The following is a 20,596-nucleotide window of genomic DNA, read 5'->3' as shown; positions in this document are numbered from 1 at the left end:
TTTCAGTCTCCGCTCTGTTCTGAATACAAATTACTATACGGTGGCAACGGCCGTTGCGTTTTTATTATTATTATTATTTTTTTTTTTTTTCCAAAACGCAGAGCAGCGTCTCATCGTATCTCGTTCACTCTTCGACCACCGCCCCCGGCTACCCCCTCCCCAGACCCCGCCCCATTAAACACACTAGCCTCTCTACGAGTACAAAATAGGACACGGTGGGGTTAGAGAGGAGAAATGCCATAATATTATTATTATTGTTTTTTTACGCACGAGTCACTTAAGGCTCACAAAAAAAAAAAAACTATATAATATATATATATAAAATTAAACAAACAAAAACGGACCGAAAAATAATATAAACGTATACGATCAAAATATAGATAATAGCATACATATTCGTTGTATTTAACGCGGAATTAGTGTTTTTAAAAAAATATTAACAAATACAAATATATACAAAATATGCTCGACTGGAAAAAAAAATAATAGCGATTTGTTTTTTCGGCACAACCGTAAAATTGCAAAAAAAATATTATTAAATAAAATTATCCAAAAAATACCATTAGGCCTGCACTGTTATCCATACCGCCGTTGGATAATAGTATTGTTTATGAGGAAAAAGTTTGATAAATAACGATATTTTCATGTGTTAAAAATACATTTTTAAGGATATACGTATTTACGGATAAAATTGTTAATCATGATTAAAATTTAAAAAATTGTATTTGTGAATAAAATTGACAAATAAAAACTAACTAATAGCAGTTATATTATTATTTAAAAATAATAATGAAGCATTTTAACATGTATGCAGGGTGATTTTTTTTATCGTAAGCCACACAATGTCTCAATGGGTTTAATTAATAATACGAATTTGTTTTTTAAACTATGTGATCTCGACATCTTATAAATTTCTACGTTTTTAACCTCCTCCCAGTCTAATAATTTTCATATTAACTTTTTAAACTTAAATGGTAAACACAACATTTCATTAACTTTTAAAATAGCTAAGAATAGCGTATTAAAAATGTTGACTGGTCGTTATAGAAATAATAATAAGTTTGTGTGGGACTAAAATGGGCCACACCAATAGGATATTAGTACCGTGTGTCACAATGTGCATATTAATGGAAAAACTAATCGTAGATAAGTCAGTGGAATGTTGTTTACGATCAAGCTAATGCACTAATAATGTGGCGTAACTTTTTTGTCGGTGAATTTCTTTAAGCAAAACAAAAAGGAACTCAAACACACGCCCACGCACAAAAGATGATTGATGATGAGGCCAATTAAAATACACAACGCCGCCACCGAATTCTTATCTTGGCGACATGTACAACACCGTGTCGGGCGCCTATCTGTCGTTTCGGGCGATTTTTTGGAAAATTTATTTTCAACCCTCCTTGCCACCACCACAACCCCTACGAATCGGGGTTTTTTTTATCAGCCGGCCGTCAAACCAAAAAGCGGAGGTGTTGTATAATATTATAAAGCTCTAAGATGAACAATATCAACAAAAAAAAAAAAACACTCCCGATGTAGTAATAACCCGAGCCGGCGCCGACGGTGCGGCAGATAAGAAGACTGGGGGAAATAAGAAGAATGGCACGCGCAAAAAGGATGACACCGTATACAGAGCCTTTACACCCCGGCGTGAATACTTGACTCTGGCTGAAGCACTTTGGCGGCCTTATGTACAATAATATTTGCCGTGTACATCCATTGTTATTGTAATAATAAACGTCATGCGGTAGCTCAATTGGAACGTCACGGTCTCGAGGGTTAGGTTAGGTTCATTGTTGTTAAATTTAAAGAACGAAAAATTGCCCAGTAAACTGTGTGCAGGCGAGAATCCTACCAATTGAAAATGAACCTATAAAAAATGGCCACAAACTTAAAAAGCGCAAGTTGATTTAATAACACAATCGAATGCAATTTGGATAAAACCATGTGGCATATTGGCCCATACTAGTCGTGCTTTTGAAACCCCCCCCCCCAGGCAAAGAAAAATCGTTTGTATAACAATAAAAGCGTTTAATCGAAAATTGGCCGAGAGGTTTTAGGTTCAAAATATCGTTGAAGTCTTAAATTGAAATTTAAAAAAATACACCTACAGTAAAATGTAAGTAAAGTTTACCCGCAAAATGTTATAGTAATTTTACCATGTCTATGTTGTATTAACATATTAATTTAAATGTTGCAAAACGTGTACCTACGTTAAAAAATGTTCCCATTTTTCACAGCATTGTGAATCGAATGTGGAACGTATATAACTATTTTTGTACAAAATAAATTATAAACAGAATTCTTAACAGATACTTATAAAAAAATGAATTAATGAAAAAATCATAAAACATAGAAAAACGTCTTAGACTTGTTTGTTATTTATTAATAACAAAACAAAATTAAAAAAAATTACTTCAATTGAAGTCGACATTTCAGGATCAAATCTATTTAAAACATATTTGGATCAAGATTATAGTTTATTAATCAAGGTAAGATAAAGATAAATCCTATCATATGATATAATATTAAAAACAACTGTACATCTAACGTAGGTATAACATAATATATTTGTACTGCATAACTTGATACAGTTAATAATAGCTTTCGGATTTCCCGAAAGTTGGTATTCGTGGGTTTTTGGCCATAACAGTTTTCCAATGGTCCGAGCCAATGGTTTCTTTTGCAAAAATTCGGTTAAGTGCTAAGTGCCACGGTGTCAAAAAAACCTCTTTTTGCTTTTACATTAATAACCCGGCCGTACTCGCCAACAGGACCTTATTATGTTCTTAGTAGTAATAATAATAATAATGTATTTCGAGATTGTGTCGTTGCCGGTGTTACTTAAAATGTACTTAGTTTGTCATCAGCGCACCGATAGTCATTATTATTGCTGTTATTCGCGTGTACCGGCAAAGGCTGTGTACTTGTTGTGCCGGCTTTTTGACAGGCGGACACGGCGAGCAACAAGTAACATGCAAAATATGTACAACTCAGCGCGGCAAAGGCGGTGACGGCAAAGACAGCTTTGGCGTTCCTATTGAAGCCACATTTTTCATATTTTATTCTATTTTATTATATTAACCGAATCGGCTAATATTTTGACGGTTTGATATATATATACCTAATATAATAACACCCTGTTGATGTATAGTAGGTACATTATACCTGTTGATGTTCAGTTTTCAGTTGTAAGTACAGAAGCATCAGACCAGAAAATGACAAAATATACACATTATTATAGGTCCATTAATAACCGATTGGCCAAAAAAAAATCAATCAGAGTTGAGAACGTTAAAAATAAATGCTGGCCCGAAGAATTTATTACAAAAGGAATAATATTGAATAATGCAAGTTTAACATTTTATACCGTTCCGGAAATTAGTTTAACAAACTTTGTTGGCAGACAATTATTATTATCCATATGAACCCCAAAATTCCGGTGTAAAACCGTTTAAAGTCATACGTTTCGGTAAATTGAATCAACCAGATAAACTTCGACCTATTAAAGCAATACTATTATTGAGAAATAAAAAAAAAAATTGTCAGCAATGCAGCCGCCGCCAAATATTGGTATCAGTTCTGTTTACCAATTGTAAATAAATTAGACCAAGTATTTGTTTAAGTATTAGGATGTAAGTAGGTAGTACATTATACAAATCCAGCGTTGGTTATACTAGATGGTTAGACTATTATTAGTCACTGTGTACTAATGGAGAAGGGTCGTTCTAAATAATCTTGATTTTAAAACGCTAATTATTGTTGTTGATTATGACCACTCGTATAGAGATTAATATTAGATTAATAACGCACTAATATTACTTTACATTGTAACAATAGCCCACTTAAAATGTAATAAAAATGTAACATTAGCAATAATCAGGTTTATACTAAGTACTATTTAAGAATAAGCTTATGAATGTTAATGGTATCCTCTCAGGATCTCCGAAGGTCTGAGAAACGCGTTGTGTTTGATTGTAATGCATCAAATGTGTTGATTTGGTGTTCGAGTTTGTTTGCAAGTGTTTTAAGATGATTACTTTTTATTATTCCTGTCAATTGTTATACAGTTTTCATTCTGAACGTAGCTACTAGCTGGGCAGCTCTAACTTTTCATCTTGAATATAGTTTCTAACTTCTCTAGTCTTGAATTATGTTCATGTGTAATCGACAACGGTAAGTAATTGATTTTGATTGACCAAAGGATGCTTCTCAAATTAGTCTACCCCACTGCTAATACAACAGTCAGATACAATAGTTATATTTACTTATTTAACCTTTAACAAAGAAATAAAGAAACACTACGTACGTCCTACGTTATTTTAGCTGATATTCATTATCCATCGTTATAATTTATTTGTAACGTTAATTTAATTGAACAAGGACCCTTAATGACATCAATGTAATCACTGATTCAAGCATGAAAATTCATAACAGTATAACGGATTCGAAAAAAATAAATTATCCAATCTGTGATAATATTGTCAGTTATCATTTATTTTTACATATGATCTTCTTTAAACTTTAAACGATAATCCTTAATAAATATTTGTTTTAAATAGCGATATTCATAAGTTAATTCTGTATGATATTTAATTTACAACCGACTCCAGAATAGTTCTTATCTCTTGAGTTGTATATTATGTATATTTGCATTTCTTGTATTATAATATTTTACAGTATGACCGTTTCTAACCGTTTTCGGTTAGAATTACTTTCACTGTCTCATGAGTGCTTAAACGGTTTAAAATATTAACAATACGATTCGGAGTTAGCGTTATTCGGTATTTAACGCAAGCCACAAGAAAATATATTATACAGAGTGATTCATTAAGGACAAAACACGCACTTTCTGTTGAAATAATTGCATTTTCGTAGTTTTTCTTTTCGGAGTCACTTTAATATATTAGGTATGTTATTTTACAATATTTGACAATTTTATACAAAAAATTTATATAATTTTATTTACTTTTGAAACTTAAACCGTATCGTTTATATATTATTCAATTAACTTTCTAAGCCATTTGACCGATCGATAACCAGTTTTGGATTTGAACAAAGTATTGTTGAGTAACGGGCGCGTAGTTAAAAATAATACAATACTCCACTGCTGCATTTTAAACTCTAACACCTAGTTACTTATTAAAAGTGATTACCCTAGAGTCCAGACCACTATATTCTAGTTATCAAGTCACCGATACCTATGTGGCGCATAGACACGGACCTGTAGCGCTTTTTAATCGCGCCCGTTAAAAAAATAAACCCCACATTATACACGTGCCAGCGACCGTGCCTTTACCGCGGCCGACACGAGGGTTAAGCGCCCCACGTCGTCGGGGTCGGTTGTTCGTCAGCGCCTATTAGTGTCCTAATGCAAAACTTTCTGAGACCGTTTGCCGGCAAAAGTTGGCCCCGAAACACCATTGGGGGGGGGGGGAAACCTTTGCCCGGTGTACTCGTGCTGTTGTAACCGCATTTTCGGCACACCGTTAAATCTCACCAATTTGCCGAACCCCCCCCCCCCCCTGTACAGCGTGCACGCGAAATTCCATAGTAATAATATGTACCTACCTACACGATATTACAATGATGTTACATCATTCGAGAGAGAGAAATAGAGCGATACTGATACTCATGCGGGCTGCCGTCGTCTCATCACTCTTGTATCCGAATTGATGTGTGTTTATATGTACACAAGACTTGTTTAGCAAACAGCATTGTCGGAATGCGTGGGTGATCTCCCCAAGGCTGTAACTGTGGCATCAATGCGGGCATAGGTTGGAGTTTTCCAACGACGTTACGGCTGCCCGCCCTCATACCGTGATTTCAATGTATACATTTTGCTAATTCACCGTTGCCCACATTGCTGCACGGTTCCTGTTTTGTCGATTTATCCAATTCCGGTTCATGTCTATAACCCCACCGTGTGCTTTGATCGTACACGCAATCGGCTGTCACTTTATCTCTGTCTCTAGAACTCTGTATCGTTAGGTTACTCCTATATAAACTATAAAACAATTTTTTTTTTTTTAAATATCCTTTCATCTCCCTCTCCACATTGAAGATGTGAACACCGTCATCGGTTATATAAGATAAAAAAAAAACAATCGTCAAGTCTGCTTAAAAATATGATAACAAACCATATCGACCGACGGATGAAATATAGTGTAGGAAATTTGGTTTAATTGACTTAATTTTGGCTTTGAGTAATTAACATTTTTCACGAACACAGAACAAGATCTCCATCAATACTTAACTTCAAAACGATTCTACGATATTTCCGAAAATAAATTAAACTTGTTCTAAAAATAACATGTTTATTATTTCCAAGCGTGGACATGTTTTTTTTTTAGCCATAAATTTGTTTTGTTTTATTATTCAATACTGCATTTATTGATTTTGACAAAAGTTGTGTGTACGGACATGTTATATTTTTCCAATCAATAACATATTTTATAACAATGTTAATATTTCCTTCATTCTGTCACGTCTTTTTTGTAATTTGACATATCTGTCCACCGAAAAGCGAGAACAGCTGTTTATAAAACGTTAAAAAAGGTAAAAATAACATTGGTCTAATACATTTAGCTTGATATTTGACAGGATGGTTCATACCATTTAGTCTCATACATTAAAAACAGTCATATGTATAAATCGATTTTTCAAAAAAAAGTAAAAAATAAAGTTTGTCCCTTTAGCCATCGATAAGTACATTTTTGAAATTAATATTCATTTTGAAAATATTGTAACTATTTTAAGCTGTATTCAGTATAGGACAAATATTTTATGTTAATGACATGTAGAAATGACAAGTATCAATAAGAGAATTGCAATGACAATAATGCGCTTAAATTGTAATTTCAATATTAGGGTGGATACGATTAGGGTTGACCTTCCGTTATTTTCCATACAACTTAACTGACAACATACCTTTCAGATACTTATTGACTGTGGACAGTGACTCTTGACAGTACTCTAGCTAAAGAATATTCCATACAAATTTGAAACTAATTCGGCTACTTTCAAAAAGCTAGTATGCGCCATAGTTTTGAATTGAAAAATATGTATAAATATTTTGGGCGTTTTTCCAATTGTTCCAATAGGAATGGGTAAATAAAGTACATTCGGGTACGATTTCTGATCTATATAAGAAATCGTGAGCTCAATTACAAAAACACATCATTGTAACAGCAACAATACCTTCTCAGCGAAGCTAAGCTAAAATAATACAAATGGGTCAATTGTTTTTTCATTTATTCAAATATTCGGCTAACAAGTGTATTGTTTAACGTCATGTACATTATTAGTTCGTTCTAGTAGTTTTTTTTTTCTCTATAAATCATTTTATACAAGCGTAGTTTAATTGTATACACATGACGTCATTATAATCCCCGACCAGACTGTATAGTAGTGCTTGTGTACTTGTGGTGCAGTACACAATGAATGTAGATAGGCCTGTTGATGAAACCCCTCGGTAACAACGCTGCGTATTATATACCGGACGACGGTGTATTTTTTTTTTTGGGGGGAAATTTTCAAAATTACACTTACCTACCCAACGGGCAACACAAAAACCGAGCCCACCGGACCCTAACTGCTAACCAAAACGCCGTGACATAATCTATTTAAATATACATATATTATTATACAAAACTTGTCGACGGCCTCTATACGAGGGGCAGGGCAAAAACCGCACCCCCTCGTCGCACGTGGCAAAAGTTTTTCCTCGCCCTCTGCAACGACATGAATACGAATAGAATAACACACACATACACACAAGTTCACACACAAGTTCACCTACAAAACCTGTGTTTGGCGATAGGGTTTAGGTACCCTGCTGCCCCACCGTGTGCCAAAAGGACAGTATGAATACTAAACGGCCGCGACCGTTGGTGAAATTTATTATTATCGTCGCCATTACGCAACAATAATGACAATAATGACATAATAATACTAATATTGCGTTCGCTGTACATATACACAACACATATGCATAATATAGCCGTATAGGTATTATACTTGCCCGGACGATGGCGTATAGGTACGTGCACACAATATCGTTTCAATCGACCCCGAGCCCAAGTCGTTTCTCGCATTACATAATATATAATATTATTATTATGATCTCCTGTGCGATAATCCCAAGTCGGTTAACACTATTGACAACAACGTCTTACGGTTGCAAACGGATATCGAACACACAATATAGTACAAATACAGTGACTGTGTTCCGAGCTCTCATCGACTATTGCAACTAAAAGAACAACTTGCCAAAATGTGTCACCCTGTATCATACACTCCTATGTTATCAAGACATATGCGTCGACTTAATTTCTGCGTTCACCCAACGAGCAAAGTATAGGTATTTAACGAAGAGCCTTTTAGTATATATTTATATTATTTTTACTCAGACTATCAAAGCGTTAATTAGCAATAATTTACGAGGAAAAAAAATCGATACATGTTTTCCTTTACGCTCTAATTGTTAAAAGGTAGAATATAAGAGGCACTCCAATAAGCAAACTTTACCGGGTAAAGAATTAGGTCCTAATTGTTAGTCCAAAAGAGCACAAATTGTCAACGCCAAGCGGTATACCATCTATATTGTGTTAGCTGTTATTAATAATAACAACAATAATAAGAATAATATGAGTAATAGTGACTATTTTGATTCATACAAGTCGAAAATTAACGAATTTTACAAAAACAAAAAAACAATAGGTAAGTGAAGTGCTACAGAGAGAAGAAAAAAAATTTAATTTTTTTGTAAATAATCAAATATCGTTTCCGATGACTTTTAATTAATCCATTATTATTGTATAATTTTTTTTTTTTTTGGTAACTAATTATTATTTTATATTTACTGTATTTTATAATTATTATTATACAGTTAATGTGTCATTCAATGCGCAGATCGTACAGCGAATGGGGGGCGACTGTGTTATGTGTACTAAACTAAGAGATACTACCAGAAAATCTGTTACATCTTTTTGAAAATAGTGTACGGTTTCGATAAACGGATAATAATTCGCCCGGATAATAGCTAACAGTGAGTGCTCTTAGGCCGAGCTAATTTACTAATGATGAGTGCTCTAATGGCCAATATGATTTCAGGTAATTAAAAATACAAAACTGTGCTCTTTTCGACGGCGCCGGTTTATGTAAGTTTGCAAATAACTTTTACTTCCATTCCCGTTACGGGCAAAGTAATAAAAACATTTATAAACGTTGATGCAAATAAAAATACACACTATGTACTATGTTTTTATGTTACCTACGTTTTTTTTTTTATTTGTTCGCAAATAATTTTTACATTTTACATTTTTATAAATATTAAATATAACAGGGTTTGTTTTTTTATATTCATGTCGATAATAAAAATATATATTATATAGTTTTCCCGTAACTCGTTTTTCTTTCAGTGCAACTGCGTAGAAAACTGAAAAAAAATATAATATTAATTTAGAAATTTCTGAACAATTGGTTGTTCCAATCACCGATTGGTCAAACTCAATGAAAAACAATTTTGTCAACAAGCAGGAGGAGTAACACAGTTGGGGGGGGGGTGAGGTAATTTTTTAACGAATTGGGGAAAACCCGCTTTTGAATTTTATTGATTAGTATATATATATAAATATATCATAATATGATTGATGGCTTCCGATCACAACTAAATTTAAAAAAAACCTCAAATATTTTATTTGAAAATTTAGCAATATGATTTCAATGTTAAAATTATACGATTTTATGCGGTACAAAAACAATTGTCCGTTTGAAAATTATTACTCGACCCACGACCATGGAATTCGAACAGTGGGGCTGTTGACTATCTCTGTTTAACACTCTAACCCTTTAACCACCTATTGTTAATCTTACGGTTTTGAACAACAACAGTCAACGGATAATTTGATTAACTTACCCGCGAGAAACCGTTGGCCAAGACAATAAATTAATCATTTCTTCGACAAACAAGGACGACTTGTTTAACATTTTTTTGTTATATATTTTTTTTTGGTTTGTACGCTGCACAATAACCCTAGAGTGGCATTTTTTATAGATTGATAATCGGATTGACGGTTGAAGATTTCCATACACGGTCAATCAAGAACTTTTAGTCATCGTTAGGGAAAAACAAATGCAATTTTGTTTATTTAACGTGCAGTGTGTAGTTGTTTGCAAGATTTATAAAAAAAAAACTGATCTCAATTTTTGTGGCAAATATCTATTTGCTGCTGTTATAATAGTGGGTTTGGACGAAGAAGCAAATTGCAATACATCTGGACCTATGTAAAAAGTAAATGATACAATTGTAAATGAAAGTGTAGACGGAGAAAAGAAATATTCATCGCCGTCTGATTATAAAACTATTTTTGTATGAACTAATATGACATTTTTATGGTTTGGCCGATTATACTGAAAGAAAATACTTGTATGAGAGATTAGCTGGTTTTTTTTGTATTTTTATTTATTTGAAAATATTTACAATCTGTATACGTATATGAAATAAGTAAAATTTAAAGGCTAATTTTGATTTACAAAGCTGGACGAGCGGGGTATTGACACTAATTCAGAAGATTAGCTGTTAGATCTTAATGTGTGTGTTTTTTTTTTACCTTTTAAAGTTATTATAACAACGGGTGCATTGTAAAGATCACAATAATTAAATAGGGCTAAAAAAAAATGAATTAATTAAAGAGTTGTACGAAAAACTTCTTTTTACCGAAATATATTTATATCAAAAAGTTTTCACTCGATCCTGGAACTGATTTACTTGAGTGGTAAATCAAATCCAACAAAGAATTTTGAAAGCCTTAAGCCCGACAAAAAGGGTTTTGGTAAAACTTTTATGTTGAAAGTTACATGGATGTATTTTCAAACAAAAGTTCTAATAGAAACTTTTAATTTGCAGAATAAATGTTGAAAGTATAACTTTTACTTTAAAATAATAAAAAAATGATTTAACTTCAAAATCCAAGCACAGTAAATAAACAAGTTTTACAAACGAATAAACATGAAATGTTCTGCGCGTATTGTCTTAAATCAAACTGTACATTTTACTCGGAATTCGAGTATTGTAAAATATGTATATTTTCTTGCTATTGAAGACGTCATAAAATAAGATTATCGCGTTCCGTGCTAGTACAAAACAGGCGAACAGGTGTAAAATTCAATTCATTTTTATATTACAACATTTTTTTTATTACATTTCTGCGTTTAGAATTATGTACAATATTATTATTAGTAAAACTGCTTAAGGGGATTGCATGCGGTCTGTTTTTGTTTACTTTTTAGACCAAAAAGCCAGAGAAAAGTTTATTTATTTGTCAACAAGAAACTGAAATTTTTAAAAGAAAATCTACTCGCTATATAATGTATAGTAAAGTAGCCAAAGAGTTTAGGTAGATAGGATTTCATTACCAAGAAGTAGAATAAATTGAATATGCAAAAAGTATCGAAAACCTTGCTAATGTCTGTACAAGCCGAATCGACTTGGTCGCTCTTTTCAACAGCGTTAACTAAACAATAATTATGATAAGAAACTAGATTAGACGAAGTTGATTTATTATTTGCAAAAACCGCATTGTTCTCGATTAAGATGCATTGAACAAATTGAGTTCAGCCTTGGCGGAAGAATCGATTCGAGCAATTTGCCGAATAGCCGGCATTAAGCTAATTGGCCTATACATTTTTTATATTGGAGCGATTCCCTTGAAAATAGGTTTCACAAAAGAAGTTAGAAAAGCAGCCGGAAGAGAGTGACAATGAAATAAGAGAGAATAATGGTAGGGTCAATGAATAGTGGCAACGTCTAAGGATTATTTCCGGTATATACCAACAGGACCAGGTGAAGGATATGGGCCGCATTTTTCTAGAACGTTAAATAATTCTTGGACGGTTACAGAAAGAACAGAACCAAAGATACAATCAGGATTGCAACAAACTTTCATCTGATTATCATTAGTTGGCGAATAAGACGAATAGAAATATTCGGCAAATAAGTTAGCTATTATGTTTGAACCCTTCTTAACAAATTGCCCAGACAATTTAGGGTTATTAGGTTAAGTGAATTGTGAATACAATTAAGATAGCAGGACTGAGGCAACTGTTTACACCGAAAACTTAATTATATGAGAATATGAGCAAGTTGGTTTTCTAGAATCAGAGCTCTTAATTATTTGCTACGCCAAATTATGCTATGACCAAATTCACCGTCCGTGTCATCACAGCCAATTTAATAGAAATGCTTTCCTCTGTAAACTTTAAGTCGGCAGGATGAGTGGAGTGCAGTATTGTTTCTATCTGCGCGCATTACTCTACCCCACTCTTGATCTTCTGTCCTACATTTTTAACACCAGTAACTTTAAAAGTAATTATCCAAAACTGTTTATCGACCAGTCAACATTTTCGAAAGTAAAAACTTTATAAGCGGGTTAGGTTGTATAAAGTATATACATAGTATGTACCCAATGTTTATGACTTATAAATTATAAGTCATTCACGTTAAGATGTCGAACAATCGACCAAACTGTCTGTGAAAACAGGCTTACTCGCCTATTATACTTTTTTCAAACAACTTCATTTTTTTTGGTTTATTATAGGTTCCGTCGGCATAGTGCTAATAATCTAGTTATTAATTGATGTATTATAAAAAATGAGTATCATAGAAACAGGAAATTTTTTTAAGACAAGTTTAATTCATATTTCACTACGATAACATAAATTGTCATAATAATTTGCCCTTTAAAAAATATATGAACCTCGTATTAAGCTTGCAGGTAACATAGATAATTTAAAATAAAGTACAGCTTAGAGTGTTAAAAAATCAGGCAAAATACCGATTATGTTAATTTTGGTTGAGTCTATTAATTTAGTTACAAGTCGAAACTGTTGGATGAATAGGAACTTAAAGCCTGATGTTAACTAGCCCACTTTAATGAAATTATTTTCGAACAAAGTGTAGTTTACCCAATATTTCATAATTGAATTTTTCTTCGTTTTCGTGGAAGGGATTTTTGTTGAAATGCGTTTGAATTTATGCTAATTAATAATTTAAATTATCATAAATCAAAAAGCTTTATATTGTCCGTGGCCTAATTTATTTTGTTGTATAACTTGTTATCATATCTAAATTCTTGAATCATCCGGTGGTACGTTTATAGTGTCTTTTAGCTTTTGAGTTTATAATTTCTTTCTAGTGAAACAACTGTTTAATAATTATTATTGTGCTGTTAACCTGGAACATTTTTCTTTTTGTGATGGGTAATGTTTTGTAAAATGTTCGCATTGATTTGTTAGTAGTTTTTTTTTTATAGCCATAAACTCACAAGGGAGGTGCTGTCCATATTGTAGTGAGGAAGCCTTATTTCGCTTATTTAGGTGAAGTCTTAGAGACCACTTATAGACCTTAACAATTATACCGAAGGTAATTCTAGAACGGGTTTATAATATTAACAATTTTCTTAAAAATCTGTAGTAAAAAAAAAATTACACTGACCGTATTGAATTCCACTGCGAGAGTGAATAAACAGTCAACAGGTATTTGACAATCTGTTCATTATAATATTGTCAGTTATTATTTACGGTTAAAAACGGCAATAAATTATTATCAACAGAATAACAACCTAAATGGTACCCACCCTAATATTGAAAATACATGTTTTTGCGCTTGCTTTATTGCCATTACAACGCTTTTATCGATATTTATGTATTATTGTCATCTAAAGATTCACATCGAAGCGTTTATTTGAAAGTTATTTTATCACTTTCAGTTGTAAAAAATCCTCCAGATCTGTGACCACAGATATATATTACATAATGATTGATAACAGCTAGTGATAAGACTTGAAGTCGACGTCGGCCATTTGTGTGGGATTTATGTATGTGTGTATAAAGTAATATATACATATATCTGTGATTTTGTGCTATCAACTCTTAATTGTTATAAACAGTGATAACAGTTATAGACACGTGATAAGGTTCTTGTTGCCACAAAGATGGCGGAAATGGTGTGTCTTTAATATTATCTCTATTGGCGGCAGCATGTCAGCTGTACAACGTTCAAACACAGTAACAAACGTTCAGATAACGTACAGTATTTACAATTTCAGTCGAATCGAAGCTAAAAATACCATTTTGACGGTTCAATTTGAGTATCCTATATGCATAATATTTCCTCGAAAACTATTCAAAGTTCCTAATGATAAGAATGAAGCTAAGTGTACTCCGTCGCATGAATATTCAAATGCAATATTACACACGGTGGCATAATAATAACACATTTTGCACGACCGTATTGCGGCTAGATAACACACTGATTTGGACCCGCGTGTTGGCTTAATCAAAAATGAGTATAATAATACATGTGTCCGAGTTCGGCGAACACTTGTACACATAGATTGTGTGTACTTCATAAGCTATATTATATGGGCGAAAAAATAACGTATTTTTGGTGTTTTTTTTTTTATCAGTACGTTTCGCGTGGCGTTATTGTTTTTTATTTTAGGCCGCGTTTTTAAAAAAATTATTGTATACAAATCCCCGTGCACCCGCCACGCGCGGTTAGTTACACGTGTTCGGCATACGCGGTTGGCGATTTTCCGAACATTTGTCCCCGTGTGTTACCAGTATAAATTGTATACTGTATTGTACTATTGTACAGTGTACCAATACCTATACACACCGGGGAACCGGTAAAATTCCCAAAACGCTAATAACGCACACACCAGCACACACACAAATGCACGCGAGGGGAGGTTGTGGCAATCAGCCCGATGTGCACAGGCAGCGATAACTTCCCCTGTACATCCCACGGGACTCGTACAACGAGGCGACGACAGGGATAGGGATAGTCAGCAAAGAGGAAAAGGAAAGGGGGGGGGGAGACGAGTACTGTTTTTTTGATTTTACACGCGGGCGCGCGTGACAGTTTGCCATCAGCGCGACTCCGCGGCATGTGTTAAACGCCTTTACCGCACTTGCTCGGCCATAATAATATAATCCCCGCGCGTGTGTGTGTGTGTGTGTGTACCTATACATATTTTATTGTATAGGTACATACATAATAAGTGTGTGTGTATTTACCGACTACGACGGTTCGTTTAACCCGGCAACAGCCAGACTACAATTACTAGAGCGCCGCATCCGGCCACGGGGATGCTAATGGAGACAAACCCTCTATCTCTCTCTATATGTATATATATATATCATGAATTTATTTTTATTTTTCGAGCGAACGAATTCGTTTTGAAGACGATTGCACCAATGCCGAAACATCCCTGGGCATGCCAATCACACACTATGCGAATATGTTACACACACATGTGTGTATGTACCAGCCGCTAATGATGTATGCATACAAAACCGAATAAATGTGACAAACGTTTCAACTGTCAGCGACACAATAATAATAATTTAATATCACGCACACTATACTTATATGCTATGTCAGATTTCACAACAAGCTCTTGTGCAAAGGGGAAAAAAAATGAAAAAAAATGCCCACCATTTCCCTCCGAGAAGATAGATTTGTTTATTCTCAGCTACTTATATAGGTACCGCTTTCACGCAACACAATTCAACGCAGATCTTGTCGCTGTTCAATTGAGACGCTTATTAGAACAAGGGTCCAATATTACAAAATACTCTTTTTTTTTAAGGAGACACAAAAACTAGGTACGTTTTGTTTAACTTTATAATTTTGCCTAATTTATTACCGTTTAATGGGTTGATTTAATTTGTAGAATATTAACTTTTAATTTTAATTTAGCCTAAGGAATTTTTTGAAAGTTGTAAAATTGGGCCTTTGATCTAGTTAAAATTTTTAAATTGAAAGTTCGTACAGGGTGGACCAGGGAAACCGGAACATTTGAAATAACTCTCACAAACGTTTAAAATTATGTCTTTCAATATTAATTATGGAAAACGTAGAGCACATAATATGCCATTCAAGGTTCAAAACACCAAGATCTCTAGTTCGGAAAATAATATCAGTAAAATGGGGTCCGTTCCACTCTAATGAGTGTTTCTACGCCCCTCCCAAACTAGTTTTTTTGATAGCAACTTTTGAAACTTAAATGGTAACGTATATGTTTTTTTAAACTTTTTAAGTTAAGAATGTTTCACTAAAAATGTTGACTGGTTGATAACCAGTTTTGGATAATTAATTTTAAAGTTTAAAAGTTAGGACAGGAGGGGAAGTGCGCGCAGATAAAAATAATGCAACACTGCACCTTCCCCCTACCCTAAACTTGAAACTTCAATAACTTCAAAAATTATTATCCAAAATTAGTTATCGACCAGTCAACATTTTTAGTAGAATATTCTTAATTTTAAAAGTTTAACAAATATATTTATTACCATTTAAGTTTTAAAAGTTGCTATCGAAAAAACTAGTTTGGTAGGGGGGTAGAAACATAATAAATTTGTGGAAAATTTAGATCACATTATACAAAAACACTATGAAAAAATGAATTCAATTACTAATTAAACTCAGTGATATATTGAGTGGCCCATGATAAATAAATCACCCTGTATACATGTAAGTCGGATTTCATAACCTTGCGGCATAATGATTTGAGTTTGAAAAAAGTCTGTGTGTTACATCTTCTTGTAAACGCTTATTTTCAATTCACTCTTAACTATAAGTTATAGAAAGTCAATTCTAAGATCATTAAAAAGAACTTGTCGAGAATATACAAAATATGAATTAAAAATTATTTTAGTTTTTTACGGTTAAACAAATTGTCAATTTTAGCTACATATGTTTCTTTATCTATATGAAACCTTCGTTTTTCTGAAACCAATGAAGGGATTTTTATTAATTGAGGGTCTTATTAGAATCACCTTGGCACGTAAAAGTGCAGTGAAGAGTTTCAGACCTTTATATCGAATAGTATCTTTGGTTATAAAAACACATTTCCAGACTTGATGAACACTGAGGTTTTTAATTTTAATGTTTTATTAGGTAATAGTACCTGTTGGGCCAAAGGCATACAATTTTTTTATTCTTTGGTAATGTTGCCAAAAACGTCGTGATCGCCCGACACAAAGTTGTACAGGTAAGTCGACACGATGGTTTCGTCGTTAAAATTATGTTTCTTCGAAGAATTACTTATAATATACCGAGCTCAACCAGCCCATAAACCGTGATACCGGCCTATACTGATACAGCCGTAAACCCTGGCTTAAAAGTTAAACCTACTCACCCGGGTCGTCTTGTTCTTCTTCTTCCCCTTCGTCTTGGTCTTGATGATCTCCTTGTACGTCTGTCGCTGCCGCTGCCGACTGTCGTTTGGACACTCGCCGTCCGGTAACCGGATCGTCGTCTGCTCGGTACCAACCGCGGTAACCGGGGTCACGGTAACCGGAGTCACGGTAACCGTCTCGTGTGACACCGACTCCGGCTTGGGGCTGAGCAACAGTCCAGCAAAACCTTTGCACTGCTAACAACACCAGAACAAAGGCGATTCGACCGTGGTGTATTTGGTTCGTCATCGTCGTGCTGTTGCTCGTCTCGAATCCAATCGCTTTGATGTAGTTTGCCTGTAGAGAAAAAATATAAATAAAAAATACTAAATAAACGCAGTGTTTTTTCCACTCGGATGGTTATAATATTTGTTTATTTCATCCGGTTAATGCACACTTTGTATTGGGGCTACGTTTTATCTATACTACACATTATTGTACTTTGTTATAATATGATTTCGTTCCAGTTGTTCTCGCATGTCGAGTAACAATATGTTCATACAAGAGAAAAACGTAATGTCTCCTTAAAAAGTTGTTTGATGAAAAAGAAACATAGCCGATATTAATCATTCGAACGATGAGAGAAAACAATTTAGGTTAATAACGGATAAGACGTGTTTATCAAGAATCAGTAGGCATTGAGGTAATGTATAACTTATTATTTTAGCTTGGAAATTGGCCAAATTATTATAAAAGATAACAAGGCGAGATAAAGTTATTAATTGACCGGACGAAGGCTACTGAACGATCAGTGCTTCGAGAAAGACATCAGAGAGATGGTCTTAAAAATGAATTCTAACACTTCTTCTAACAGTATGATAATATACATATAGGTAGTATAACTGAAGTGGGACACCTAAGAATAGTACGAAAACTTAGTCCACATTGATACATTGTGGCCCACAAAAATCTAAAAATAAAGGAAAATCTCCTAAGATATTGACATTTTTGTTCATTATATTTTAGTATTAAAGTATTACACTTTTTTAAAATTGTAAATAAAAACACAAAATAAAATTAAAACACTGACTTAAAAAAAAAAAAATTTAAATCAATGTTTTAAGTACAACCAATCTTAATCTGTTATCTTTTATGAGTACTGGGTTACAAATGTTATGCTTCGTTAATTTCGTCCTATTAAATAATTTTTTTGGCTAAAAATGTTTCAAACAAAAATCCTCATTATAGTGTAGAAAAAACTTGAGCCTCTTTTATATATAATAAAGCAATATTTAATACCCTTAATCCTAAACCTTTTATGGTTAAGGGTTTCAAATATTATTTTTTTTATTATAGTGGTTAATAAAAATGAATGTCAAAAATAAAAATAAAAATTAAGTGTCAATCATTATGTTAATGATTTTAAAATTAATGGGTGATTTTTAAAAGTCAAATAGCAACCTATGTATTCCATTTTCCTACAGTATCATTCTTAATTATTTTCCTTTCACTATAAACGGCATCTTCCTGACATACAACATCCCCCTCGTCGTCTCTTTCCAGTTCGTTTAACTCGCTTTGTTGTTCTACTTTCCACTTCTTCAACATTGTACCTATTTATATATTTTTACCTGGTCGCTCTCAAAGCTCATGACCACCGGTTTTCCTACTCTTTCTTGAGACGACCTCTTCGTCGCTAATCTCAAATAGGTTAGGTACGATATTCCAGCAAACGTTATACAAACGCTAATGTACACACGGTTGTGGTGATTATCACTTAAAGCTGTTCGGGTTTACAAAATAATATTGCAACAGTATAATGCGCACAATTCAAACGATTTAACATATTATCATTATTATTATTCGGCAATGGCGTACGGCAAGTCGCCACAAACGGTCATTAGCGACGGCATAAGGTCGGGTCCGGGGTGGGGGGGGGGGTTAGGAAACCGGACTTAGGGACATACCGTTTTTGGAAAGCCAAAGGCCGGCGGGGGAGCTTTTGCTGGATAGGAACTTCCTGTGCCGAACGGGTTTCCGCATATGATATAATAATATATTATTATTGCCTATCCTCGCCGTGTTTGTTTATGCCCCCGTAGCCAATAATATACAGTATTACGATATTAACACCACCACCACGGTATTAACTGTAAACGCGGTATACCGTACACGCGGTAATTACCACGTGGTCGCCGTTGTCGTCGTCGACAAAAAACAAAATCCAACCCGCACAACAATGAATACAGTGTGTGTTATACCTGCGTGTAATTATTGAATTGTATTAGCTGTTATTTCTGGCGGATGGAAAAAGTACATAAAAAACAAAAACCGCCGCCGCCGTTAAAGGGACGATAATAATAATAATATTAAAAAGCCATATTCGCAGACGGCAGTTAGATTTTTTAAAAGAGATATTACATATAATAATAATATATTTTAATAGTTGGTCTTTCTACCTCCTCCCCCCCCCCTCTTTGGGTTTTTATGTACGGCACAATAACGTTATGTCTGTAAAGCCGTCTTAAGTGTGTGTGTGTGTGCCGGCGCCAAAACTGCATATTGAAAAAAAAAAACCTTAAAATTGTTGTTCGACTCTGCCGAAACGACCGGGCGGGATTACTTTACTGCTGACTGTATTATACATTTTTTTTTTTATTATTATTCCTTCTAAAATGTACAGTAGTTTAAATGCCTTATATATATTATGCGCGCAGTAGGTATAATATTATGATTATTACTGTAATAGTAATGCGCTCTGGGTTCTCTGGAGCGCGATAATAATTAATTAAAACCAGCTCTTAAAACACACTCTATACATATATAGGTATTACATAATATTATGTGTAATATATTTCCGGTTTTATTATTATTATATTATTTTATTGTTATTATATCATTCGACCAGAAGGCGGCGGTGGCCCTGGTGTGTGTATTATAATATAATAATAATTTAAACCGCCGTGGTCGTTGTTCGCCCGGCCGGTTAGGTGTGTTCTTTAATACGCCGAAGGGTCACTACGTCCCCAGGCGACGATACGGCGATTATGCCGAAAGGGACGCCACGACACACACACTTACTATTCATATAATTAATAATAATAATATCATACGCCGTGACTACATTTGCGCCGCCAAACTATGTGTATTACGATTATTACACGTGTAAAAACACAATAACAACCGCGGTTATATTATTGTACGCGGGAAGGTTAGGTATTTTGTATTTTGCCACACGGGGATTACCCACCCTCCGGGTAAAACCCAAAACCGCGTGCCTAATTCCGCACATCCGCTTAACCGCAATATAATGTTACACACACGCACACACACTGCGCTAATACTACACAGCCGCCGGTTCGGCCGGCTAATGCTTTAATAATATTAACGTCTTCTTATCTATTGTTCG

At 34.1% G+C, this 20,596-nt stretch overlaps 1 protein-coding gene across 1 annotated transcript in view; it reads right to left on the bottom strand.

The window, feature by feature from the left end:
- The window catches only part of LOC126844878 (uncharacterized), a 111,078-nt gene that overhangs the window by 80,541 nt on the left and 9,941 nt on the right, over positions 1-20,596 (bottom strand). The window contains exon 2 of the mRNA XM_050583336.1: positions 17,208-17,544. Coding sequence (XP_050439293.1) covers positions 17,208-17,496 — 289 coding nt within the window. The 5' untranslated portion in view covers positions 17,497-17,544. The remainder of the gene's footprint in view (positions 1-17,207; positions 17,545-20,596) is intronic.

The sequence above is a fragment of the Adelges cooleyi genome, unplaced genomic scaffold (assembly GCF_023614345.1).
Source record: "Adelges cooleyi isolate 19-005CV unplaced genomic scaffold, UGA_ACOO_1.1 ACOO_flye_CR_arks_rails_tigmint_CR_PRNA_651, whole genome shotgun sequence".
In the NCBI taxonomy this organism is placed as follows: domain Eukaryota; kingdom Metazoa; phylum Arthropoda; class Insecta; order Hemiptera; family Adelgidae; genus Adelges; species Adelges cooleyi.
The sequence above is the reverse complement of the archived record's forward strand: the minus strand, read 5'-3'. Positions and strand labels throughout refer to the sequence as shown.